Here is a 13,012-nt window from a genome sequence, read left to right on the forward strand (position 1 = left end):
GACATACCCCAAGAGACTTGCAGCTGTAATTGCTGCAAAAGGTGGCTCTACAAAGTACTGACTTTGGAGTGGTGAATAGTTATGCACGCTCAAATTCTTTTGTCTTATTTCTTGTTTGTTTCACAATAAAAAATATTTTGCATCTTCAAAGTGGTAGGTATGTTGTGTAAATCAAATGATTCAAAGCCCCCAAAAATCTATTTTAATTCCAGGTTGTAAGGCAACAAAATAAGAAAATACAAAAGGGGGTGAATTCTTTCGCAAGCCACTGTATTGACTTGATTCTGGGCAACTTTTATCAAAGTGCAGAGATCTATTCTTTCCATTAAATCTTTGACCAATCTCTGTCATGCCCACACCTGGTGGAGTAGCATGAAATTCAAGTAATTAGCAACCAAGCAGTTGTGATTTCAAATCCCAAGTGAGATATAGTCACAATTAACCAGCATTCAGCAGCATACTGTCCTTTTACAGCAATAACACCTTAATTCAGTAACTTGTTGTTTACCTTACATCCACTGCAACCAGTAGCCTGTGGTGTACCGTCAAATTACAATAATTTGTTATATTTGCATTTCATGGCAGAAAAGGAAAACATGTCAGAGAGGGAAAGAACAGGATGGTTCTTCACAACCATCACAGCAGTAAAAAACGATTCCTCATATGCCCCCCAAAAATTGCTACACGTATCACCCTCACCCCTGACAAAGAACTGCTCTTTGTCAGGGGTGAGTGTATGCTTGTCCAGCAAAACCATGCCCCTCATTATCATATTTCCCAGCATGCTATAATGCAGTTAGATTTTTAGATTTGTTTGTTTCAGTATCTATGTTTTTGCATGTACATTGAGTAATTAAAACCACTTCGCTGTAAAGTCCTCTGTTTTAGGGGACCTTCGTGGTTCTGGTACTGGTTGTGGAGTTTTTTCCAGCTTAATGCGTTTGAGCCAATCAGTTGTGTTGTGACAAGGTAGGGTTGGTACAGAACCGCTCAAATAAGCAAAGAGAAACGACAGTCCATCATTACTTTAAGACATGCCTCATGGGCTTAGTTCAACTGTCACACTCCATGAGAACTCAAAATATAAGCGTGTTTTTCTCCAATGTTTTTAAACATTGTAAATGTAACAAACACTGTATAGCCTCATAACATGGTTAAAACAATCATTTTGATCATATTCATGGATGGTCAGTCCTTGCATCTATAGCTCTGTCTATGACAGTTTTTGACAATTGCTTACACATGATTTCTGAAACTATGGCTCCTTTTCTCTAGACTCTACACACAAAACCCCAAAAGACACACACAACATGCAAAATGTCACACATCTCTTGCAAAACCAAACACAAAATGGGGTTTTTGCATCAAAACTCTACACACAAACCATCAAATGATTAGCTCTTATACACGTCAACTACACACGGATGTGACAAATGTAAAACACTACTATCTTGTGTCTTTTGCATGTTCAGTGTGCAGTGGAGTCCATGGCAGTTTGTCATAGCACACACACGTACATGTATGTGCACAAATATATACAGTATGTATGCATATTCAGTATATATTTACACTATAAACAGAAATGCAAGGGGGTAAAAATGTTATGTATTTCTTTCTCAAAACATATTCTCATCCAGATTTCGGGATGAACAGTAACAGACGAAACAAATACAGTAGAAGATAAATAAATAGGTTTGTCCTTGTTCTCGTCCCCCTCTTACTCTCACTCCTCTTCCTCTAACTCTCTCTCCAAAATTGGCTTCCATTGTTGCCTATTTATAGTGCTCAAGCTCTGAGTTCTAAGTGAAGAAATTAGCTATAAGTGTTTTCACACGTCAGCACTGGGTGTAGGTAATCGGTAAATGAGTGTGGCATTTGGAATGGCAGTGTTTTCTAAATGAAACACAAGACCTGTTAGTTTTGAATGATGTGTCTAATGTAGAGAACTGTGTTTAGTGTTTTGCAAAAAGTGTGTTTTACAAATGCAAACTGAGTGTAAAGCAGATAATGTGCTTGCAGACTTGGTCTGAAGATTAGGTACATGAGGTAATGGTTTCACTAAGTGTGCCTCAAGCACCACTTTTAGTGTGTAAGCGATTGTGAAAAACTGTAATCTGTGTCACTCCCTGACCATAGAGAGCTTTTATTCTTTAGGTTGGTTAGGTCGGGGTGTGATTTAGGGTGGGTCATCTAGGCGTTTATATGTCGATGTTGGCCTGTTATGGTTCCCAATCAGAGGCAGCTGTTTATCGTTGTCTCTGATTGGGGATCATATTTAGGCAGCCATTTCCCCTTTGTGCTTTGTGGGATCTTGTCTATGGATAGTTGCATGTCAGCACTATTATTTAGCTTCACGTTTAGTATTTTGTTGTTTTTGTTCGGTGTTCATTTAATAAAGGAAAATGTACGCCTACCACACTGGACCTTGGTCCATTCATAATGACGAGCGTGACAATCTGAGAGTGGTTACATTTCTCCAGGCCCATCTCTCAGCTTTTTACCAAAACAGAGGCGGGATGGCCGTTTTGTTATTGTTTCGTCTGTGTATTTTCCCTTTAAACAGCTGCATATTATCAAGAGATCAAAGTGTCACCAACAAAAAGGTAAACAATAGGCCAAATGTAGCATATGGCATTCATTCTTCAAATGTAAATAGCACTTTTCAGTAGTGCTCAAAGGATGCCATTCCATGAGCGCAACATTTATTTTCAACCTCGAATCAATGAGCCCAATCAGTTCTCCATGACAACAAAATCATAATCAACAGAGTAGGGCTGGCTAATAAGTCCTTAGTTTTAGGGTTATGCTCAGGTAAAACAATCTATACTTCCATATTTCCAAGTCCTATTCTTGAATGTCAATGGGTAAAACATTTATTGGAATGACTGGAATTCTGATAGACTTTAGTTTTTAATGTAAAGATATAATTTAATTGTATTACTATATGTAGTAGAAAGCGATGGGTTAGAAGAAGCCTACATATCCAACCCATAAAGTAAAATGTAGCATCCATATGTCAATTTTGATATTGATTTATCCTGCAATAGATGTCGCTCAATTGGTAACATACATTTTGGTGTTCTTCTAATGTCTCTTAAGGGGAAAGTAATCTAAAAGTAACTGAATGTAATCAGATTACATTACTGAGTTTGAGTCATCCAAAAGTTACGTTACTGTTAAAAAAATTGGACAGGTAACTAGTAACTGTAACGGATTACATTTAGAAAGTAACCTACCCAACCCTGGTCTGTTATCTGTGTGAAGCAGGATGTCAAATCTGACACCACTTGAAGCTGGGATGTCAATCCTAACATTTAATTCGCTCTTCTGACTGTCCATCAACTCATTGCTCAACCTTATATCACAGCCACTAAAAACGCATATGCCTGGAATCCTTACATCATAATGCAGCAGGAGAGAGTGGTTTTGTTACTGTAGCACATGTAGAGATTGATTTATATCCAGTAATTTAAAATAATTCATAGATTTGAAACAAACAACACTTTCTCTTTGTTAAAGATGTACAAGATTAATGAGATTTCAGGAAGCCAAGCTAGAGCTCTGTGAGACGTTCACAGCGATCGGGGCAGAAGTTTTGATCAAGAGAGACGTTTAGAAAATATGCACATTTTCTCTAACAATAAATAAACAAATATGTATTTTACAATTATAAGGAAGGTGAAATCATATACTAGGTCATTTTATAAATACTATATTTAGAAAAAAAATGTCATTTCAAGCCTTATTCATACAGTTTTGTTAAAAAGGAAATACGTCATATAAAATATATTATGTTTTTATATTTTTATCATATTTGTACTGTGTACCACACCTCTGCAATTTACAACTAATTTTACCAGAAAGGTGAGATGTTAACCTTTCTTGGACTATGCAGCATTACTAGTTATTGTTTAAATAATTACTTTTGGAAATTAGGTAGATTACATTTTCGATTACATTATATTACATTTAAGAGTTACATTTTATTCTTTGTAAGGCAGCCGTCTGCTTCTCTATAGTGACCCGTTTGCGTTTCAAAATAATCCCTTTTTTATAGAGCTTTGTGAGACATATGATAAGGTCTAAGGGTCATCAAATTCCTCCAGTTTCCTTTGACAGCCGTCTTGGAAAAGGTGAACATGAAAGGTACCTTATCTGTGAGGTCTGTTTGTCTGTCAGGGCTCTTCAACCCTGTTCTTGGAGTCCTACCATCCTGTAGATTTTCAGTCCAACCCTAATCTAGCGCACCTGATTCTAATAGTTAGTTAGTTTATACGCTGAACTGGGTTAGTTATAACTGGGGTTGGTGCGAAAATCTGAAGTGCTGACGAAAGTCTACTGTATGTGTGTCTTCATCCTGGCTGACACCATTACAGACGCCCAAGGGGAGATGGAGCCTGAGCTCCTACTGGTCCTGGGCCTCCTAAGTGCCCCCATATCCCCTCATCCAGGTGTGTGTGTGTCTGTGGGCATCCTAAGTGCCCCCATATCCCCTCATCCAGGTGTGTGTGTGTGTCTGTGGGCATCCTAAGTGTGCCCATATCCCCTCATCCAGGTGTGTGTGTGTGTATCTGTGGGCATCCTAAGTGCCCCCATATCTCCTCTAGAGTAGGGATGAAAGATGGTAACATTGAGTTCAACCAACATAGAAAACAGGTAAGATTGGTGCATTAAAACCAAAAATGATTCAGTCAAAAAGAGGGCGGTTCACAGTTCACAAACAAAACAGACAAACTCCAAAATATTCATTTTGTGACTTTTACTGTGTTTATTTTCTTGTTTGGAGGAGCAGGGTGAAATATATTAAAGACACACAGGCATTTCAGTCTAAGCCAGCGTTTCCCAAACTCGGCCTTGGAACCCCTTTTTTTAGGCCCTAACACAACATAGCTGATTCGAATTATTAAAGCTTGATGATTAGTACATTTTATTATCAGCTGTGTAGTGCTAGGTCAAAAACCAAAATGAACACCCCTTGGGGTTCAGAGGACTGAATTTGGGAAAGTCTTCTTCAGTGTGTGTGAAGGAGTGCTCAACCATTATTCTGTGTGTGTGTGTGTGTGTGTGTGTGTGTGTGTGTGTGTGTGTGTGTGTGTGTGTGTGTGTGTGTGTGTGTGTGTGTGTGTGTGTGTGTGTGTGTGTGTGTGTGTGTGTGTGTGTGTTCATGTCAGTGGAGGCTCCTCAGAGTAGAAAGGGGAGGACCACATTTAAAAAGTTATCTTTTTTAGATACAAATATACTGATCAATAATATAAACACAACATGCAACAATTGAAACAATTTTACTGAGTTACAGTTCATATAATGAAATCAGTCAATTAAAATGAGTTTCATCACCTGTCCGGGTGGCTGGTCTCCGACTATCCCACAATTGAAGAAGCTGGATGTGGAGGTCCTGGGCTGGTGTGGTTACATGTGGTCTGTGGTTGTGAAGCTGGTTGAACGTACTGCCAAATTCTCTAAAATTACGTTAGAGGCAGCTTATGGTAGAGAAAATCACATGAAATTATCTGGCAACAGCTCTGGTGGACATTCCTGCAGTCAGAATGCCAATTGCACGCTCCCTCAACATCTGTTGCGTTGTGTTGTGTGACAAAATATGAACATTTTAGAGTGGCCTTTTATTGTACCCAGCACAAGGTGCTACTGTGTAATGATCATGCTGTTTAATCAGCTTCTTGATATGCCACACCTGTCAGATGGATGGATTGTCTTGGCAAAGGAGAAATGCTCACTAACAGGGATGTAAACAAATTTGTCCATAACGTTTTAGAGAAATATGCTTTTTGTGCGTATGGAACATTTCTGGGATCTTTTATTTCAGCTCATGTATAAACTCAACACTTTACATGTTGAGTTTATACACCCTGTTTTGCAATCAAAGGATCATAGAATGAGTCTAATACTGAACTCATAACCTACAGCTAGCTAGCACTGCAGTGCATAAAATGTGGTGAGTAGTTGACTCAAAGAGAGAGCAAGATTATAGTTGAACAGTTTTGAACAAATTAATTTCTTCAAAAATGAAGGAGATGCAAGAGAGAGAGAAACACAGAGAGAGAGCTGTATGTTGTCATTTTTTCCACTTTCACTTACTCTCCCTGGAGGTAGGAAGCTTGGAGAGGGGAATGAAGTGGGCTGCCTTGGAAAATTGGTCAATAATAGTGAGGATGATTGAGTTACCATTCGATGGGGGAAGCCCAGTGACGAAGTCCAAAGCTATGTGTGTGACCAGGGGCGACTGGGTATGGAAAGAGGACGAAGCAGACCAGATGTAGGTTTGGTGGAGGTTTTATTTCGGCACAGACCGAGCAGGCTGAGATTAATTCCCGAGTGTCTCTCTCCATGGTGGACCACCGAAATCGTTGGCGCAGGAAGGCGACTGTCCGATTCATGCCAGGGTGACAGGTGAGGTGAGTAGAATGGGCCCATTGAAGAACATCAGAACGAACTGAATCTGGCACAAACAGAGCCTTACAAGGACCGTTTCTAGGATCAGGCTGGTTCAGCTGAGCCTGACGAACATGGGACTCAATCTCCTAGGAGACAGCAGCAATGATGCAGGAGGATGGCATAATGGTTTCATTCTCAGAACTTGTGTTGTCTGCGGTGAACTGACGAGAGAGGGCGTTAGGCTTGGTATTCTGGACACTCGAGATGAACAAATGTCTGCATACTTGACCTGGGGAAACTTGGGCTCTCATTGAAGAGAGAAGTTTCTCCGGCTCATCACATCTACTTTGTGCATGACACGAGTAATTTTTCCAGCAATTGTTTACAGACAGGTTATTTCACTATTAATTCACTTTATCACCATAAGAGTGGGTCAGAAGTTAACATACACTAAGTTGACTGTGCCTTTAAACAGCTTGGAACATTTCAGAAAATGATGTCATGGCTTTAGAAGCTTCTGATAGGCTAATTGACATCATTTGACGCTCCCCATCCAACCTGACAGAGCTTGAGAGTATCTGCGGAGAAGAATGGGAGAAACTCCCCAAATACAGGTGTGCCAAGTTTGTAGCATCATACCCATGAAGACTCGAGGCTGTACAAAGTACTGAGTAAATGGTCAAAATACTTATGTAAATGTGATATTTAAGTAGGTTTTTTTTATTTATAAAATTATGTGTGTAGATTGATGGGGGAAAAAACTATTTTAGCCATTTTAGAAGAAGGCTGTAACCTAACAAAATGGCAAGGGGTCTGAATACTTTCCGAGTGCATTGTATATATACACCATATAAACACTCACTCACACACACACACTACATTGACACTCCCACACAAAACCCACACATACACATACACTACATATACGCACCAATGGTGGTCAGTGCTGTTTAAGATGAGGGAGGATGATACTTTTTTTTTATGAACATTACAGCATTACAGCATATTGGATGACTGTGATTCATATTATATTCACCCAGCTTAATGTAACATCGGCAGGTTTAGGCTACTACAAGATTCTTCACATTTTCCCTGTACTCATCATGAGGTTGCTATAATCTAGCCTATGATCAAAGGAAAGTTTACAACGCGGGTCGAGAGAAAGATTTGAGGTGACAGACAGTGACACATTGACAGATAGTGACACATTAAATATTACACTCTTGCCTGCATCTAGCTGATCTAGAGTGTAATCACTAGTCCAACAGTTGCAAGCAAGATTTTTTATTGAACATCTTCTAGGTATATACAGTATCTTGCCCCTTCTTCATTTCTTTCCTTCTTCCCTATTGGCCAGATGTTCACAACAAATCGGCATCTTCACATAATGTCATTTCTGGAATGCCATAGGTGTAGAAATACGGTATAGTAAATCCAGACTGAACAATATTGTAAACAGCGTTACAACCAAACCGAGAGCTATCTGTGTATGACAAATGGAGAAATGGAAAAGAAATGGAACCACTAAAAATCTGAAAGTAAAGCCTGAGGGGAAAAGTGCAAGCCAGAGGAGTGAGAGAAGGATAGATTGAAACCTGCAGAAAGGGAGAAAAAAGATGTAAGATCTTAATTGCATCACCCTGTTGCAGGAAAACTTTCCTGCAACAGGGTGATGCAATTAAGATGCAGGAAAACTTTCCTGCAAAGCAGGACATTTTTTACTTGTAGTAAAAAGGCTTCTGAGGTTTGTAATTTCCACTTCTAAATTTCAGACTTGATTTTCTCTTACGAAAAACGTATCAACCCCTACAAAAAATATCCATTATTTATAATTCACATAGTTATTCACATATCCTGTTACTGGAATATTATTTTCCTGCTGTGGCAAACGGGCTCAAATGAAGTTCCTATATCTGTACACTGAGCTTATTTCCCAATCTAATTCCACCACTCTCTCAAACCAGATCAGGTGCACTGTAAACCCCAATGTGCTGACAAAACCTGTTGCACTTAATATATAGGACAGTCACTTAAAGTACAGTTACTTAAAGTGATTTTGTACTCATTACTCAAACCTATAGAGTCACTGTGACCCTGTAGGTGGTTCAGATTTGAGTTGTGCCAGTTCCTAGGCGAATGTTCCATGCGCACGCATTCGCATACGCATATCGACGCCTCACACTTTCACACTTCATGTACGCTGTTGCTACTCTGTTTAGTACACATCCTGATTGCCTAATCACTTTTACCGTTACCCACATATGCATACGGTATTACCTTAATTACCTCAACTACTGTACTGTACCTCGTACCCCTGCACATTGACTCAGTACTTGTTCTCCTTGTAAATAGCCCCATTATTGTTTTTATTGTGTTACTAGTTCCTTTTTAATTTCGCAAATATTTGTCTTCCTTTTAACTCAACGCTTTTCAGAAAGTCTACAGCTGTTGTACTCCGCGCGCGTCTGACCAACGGCATTTGATTTGATGCACATCTCTCTGCCTCTCTCGCTCTCTCTTCTGTCGCGTGCATATGGGTCTTTCTATAAACTAGGATACCAGTGAGGATTTCCGACGCTGACCCACTTGTTACAGCTGTTGATAAGTCATTGATAATAATCTGCCAATTTGTTCATGTCATTACGTTAAAACATAAGCGGGAATCGTAGCTATATTCAATCAAATTCAACAATTCATAAGTTCTCCAGCTGCCTTATAATTATTTGTGATTACATTTTTTATCAGTTTTAGCAAGAGATGTGGCCACTTTCATTTGTTTCCCACCGCTTCAATTGAAGGGTGTTGTGCTACTCCGTTGCAGTCAAACCCAATGTGGTTATTATGAGGACGATAGCATCTAATGTTGTCTTCAACTTGGCTTTCCAAACAAATCCTTCCATTAAAAAAGGAACCTGGTTTTTGGTCACTTTCGCATAATAAAAACAACGATGGTGAGATTAATGATACAGCTATTCATGTCTTTATTACGTGTGCCTGTGTTGGCCAAATACTGTATATTACAGAAATATCTCCATGCATGCATCCAATCTACGTATTTAGCCAGGCAATATCCACATGATTTGCACATATTTTAGAATGTAAAAATATTTTCAACATCAAGGCTTAAAAAATGCATTATTCTTAAAGTGGTGTAGTGGCACACTTCATGCATGCTTTTTGGGGAGGTGGGTTCTATATTAGGCCCTATATGTACAATTATATAAATTATACAATTGTATAACATTGAGGTCCTTGAAAATTACAATTAAGTGCTTGAAAAAGTCCCTGAAAGTCCTTGAATTTGACTTGCCAATGTCTGTATGAACCCTGCTTAAAGGATGTATAGTCCTAGGTCTATGTTGTTGTATAGGTGGAGCTATGGGCTAATTTGCATATATTCACTTTTATTTCTCTAAGAACACATGAGGAGCTGCATAAAAAAATCATTTTTCTTTTGTTTCAAACCATTTTGAAATGTTTATCTCAATGTCACACATTGGCCCCATTATTTATAGAAAGACCTATATGCACGCATGATATTAGTGTTCTGTTATTAAAAGGGACTTTGTGTCTCATGGCCAGGAGTTGGTTATGATTACACACTGTCATTACTTTCCCTGTTCCTCCAGTCCCAATGTGATCTACATTCTGATCTACATCCTGACTGGTTGCATCACTGCCTGGTATGGCAACTGCTCGGCCTCCGACCGCAAGGCACTATACGACGTAGTGCGTACGGCCCAGTACATTGCTGGGGACAAGCTTCCTGCCATCCAGGACCTCTATACCAGGCGGTGTCAGAGGAAGGCCCTAAAAATGGTCAGATTCCAGCCACCCTAGTCATAGACTGTTCTCTCTGCTATGGCAAGCGGTACCGGAGCACCAAGTCTAGGTCCAAAAGGCTTCTACCCCCAAGCCATAAGACTCCTGAACAGCTAATCAAAGTGCTACCCAGACCCCTCTTTTACGCTGCTGCTACTCTCTGTTTATTATCTATCCATGGTCACTTTAACTCTGCCTGCAAGTACATATTACCTCAATTACCTCGACTAACCGGTGCCCCCGCACATTGACTCTGTACTGGTACCCCCTGTATATAGCCTCGCTATTGCTATTGTTATTTTACTGCTTTTTGTTATTTTAAATGTTTTTTTTTACTTTTCTATTTTTTACTTAACACATTTTTCTTCTTAACTTCTTAAAGCATTGTTGGTTAGGGCTTCTAAGTAAAAATTTCACTGTAAGGTCTACACCTGTTTTATTCAGCGTATGTGACAAAACATTTGATTTGATTGTTAGAGTTTACACTGGACCCATCAAACCCGGCACAAATCCGCTGTCCGTCTACAGCTTGCTGACAGGAAGTGACAAACTGTGTTCGTATCCTTTCCTCCTTCCTCCTGTGTGTGTGTTATGCGTGGGTGCATGCATGTGTGTGTGTGTGTATCTCAGGGTGGCGTATTGAGTGGGATGAAGTGAGGTGCTAACATCCATTCTTTCTGTGTGGGTGCGTGTGTGTGTGCATGCATGCCTCTGTGTGTGTTTCTCAGGGTGTCGTACAGAGTGGGATGAGGTCAGGTGCTGGTACCGGGCTGATGTGGGCCAGATTGTCAATGTGTCTTGCTCAGACATCTCCCAGCTCTTCGCCAACAAAGGTAATGATGTCCAACCTTTCACCTTTAACTTTTGGCCCTATCCTTTGACCTTTGAGCGATTTGTCCCTGAGCAGTTTTTCCTAGACAATATGCCTCTGCTTCTGCTTACCCTTTGGGGTCTATAGCCTGGGTAATGGCATATGCATTTTGTGACAACTGCTGATGTAAAAATAACTTTATAAATACTTTTCATAGATTGATTGATTGACCTTTAAACATGGCCTTAACCCACACATCTCAGTGGGGAGAAGTTTATATAAGCAGAACCAATGTAGCTTCTGAAGAGGTGTAAGGAAGGATGTCAGTATGTGTGTGTTTCCTGATCAATCCACTGATGTATATCGAAAGATCAGAGGTGAAAGCTTCTACTGTTTACTGTTGCTATGAGTTGGGTCATTAATAGCGCATGCAAACACCAAAGATACGAATCAGTTGGCGAATAAAGGCTTCTGCATGCTTCAGTTCGGCTGGCGCATACCCGAACTTGTCTAGGTTACCCGCCTGAGCATTTTTTATGCTCCTTTGGCACAAAACTACCTCCATACTTCCATTGGTTTGTATGGGTTACCGTCAGACGAGTCCCGTGACACTTGTTTCTAGCAATTTTTTTTCTTCTAGCTAACAATTTTTTTTCAAATCCTCTTCGCTATATTCCGGTTGAAACATGTATGGTTGAATGCCACCATGTAGCTAATAGAATAGAACATACAAAAATGCTCCATTGTCAATTTCGTGTTGATGAGAGGAATCACTTGAAGCCATTGCGGTCTGGTCAGTTCTTTCAGTTTTGCCCAAAGGATTGTGTTGTTAGTGTCCGCCTCCCTTTCAAAATAGCCCACCTTGTGGGAGGGACAGGGCCAGAACACAAAGCACCCGCCCCACACAAGTTGTAGTCTTTCACAGACTGGAATAAAAGGTTCAGCTTGTATATTTAGCAATGAATCCACCTATAGGAACATCACTGAAAGATGTCCAATTAATATATTGAACAAGTCCAACCATATCTACACGCACAAAACAAATAGTGCGATCAGTATAACATAGAGCCTTTGTGAAATGCCACAAAGCAGGACAACATTTTTTTTCAGATCTCGCACCTCCCCAGACCTGCCTTCCTCCTGGTCAATTATGTGTGAAACACATCTCACTGACTTAGAAATGCCTCAGACATTATGAAAACAAGCCTAGATTCCCCCAGGGTGAAATTACCCTTGAAGGGAACAAGGTGACATCACCTTAACTCTAATTTTAATACACCAATGGTAACATGATATCTATTACCTAATTTAAATAAGTACCGCCTCGGAGAAGGCATGTTTGCACAGTGGTGTGGTTTATATAGCTAGATAGCTACTCTACTGGTGGCAAAATTTGACTGTAGGGTGTCAGCAAATACAGTTAAAAATGTACCCTATTAATCTATGGCAAAGATACTTATATATTTCCCCTTTCATCTGTGTCTTATATTAGCTAGTTAGTGTCATGGAGGGCTAGGTCTTCAGGCTGTATGGAACTAAAGGAGGGGAAGGGTCGTTTAAAAACTCCAACGCAGCTGTCAATTCAACACATCTGTCAGTGCTGCTGTGAACTGCGTCACAAAAGACATGCCAACTGGGAGCTGTTTAAAATATCGTTGATACCTGTAGCTAGGTATACATCCAATTTGTGACAGATTTTCAGTTGAATATTCAAAAATCTGCACAAAACAAAATGTGCATTTTACCAGCAGAGATGTTTCCATCAAACTGACTTTTTGCGGTTGAAAGACTGTGCGTGATAACATACTGCACATAAAAATAACTTTTACCGTTAAATTCAATGGAAAAGTATCAAATCAAATCAAATTGTATTGGTTACATACACATGGTTAGCAGATGTTATTGCGAGGGTAGCGAAATGCTTGTGCTTCTAGTTCCGACAGTGCAGCAATATCTAACAAGTAATCTAACAATTCCACAACAACT

At 39.8% G+C, this 13,012-nt stretch overlaps 1 protein-coding gene across 1 annotated transcript in view; it reads left to right on the top strand.

Annotated features, from left to right (window-relative positions):
• LOC120052109 (pituitary adenylate cyclase-activating polypeptide type I receptor-like) overlaps positions 1 to 13,012 on the top strand; it is a 54,602-nt gene that overhangs the window by 15,017 nt on the left and 26,573 nt on the right. The window contains exon 4 of the mRNA XM_038998959.1: positions 10,944 to 11,048. Coding sequence (XP_038854887.1) covers positions 10,944 to 11,048 — 105 coding nt within the window. The remainder of the gene's footprint in view (positions 1 to 10,943; positions 11,049 to 13,012) is intronic.

The sequence above is a fragment of the Salvelinus namaycush genome, chromosome 8 (assembly GCF_016432855.1).
Source record: "Salvelinus namaycush isolate Seneca chromosome 8, SaNama_1.0, whole genome shotgun sequence".
In the NCBI taxonomy this organism is placed as follows: domain Eukaryota; kingdom Metazoa; phylum Chordata; class Actinopteri; order Salmoniformes; family Salmonidae; genus Salvelinus; species Salvelinus namaycush.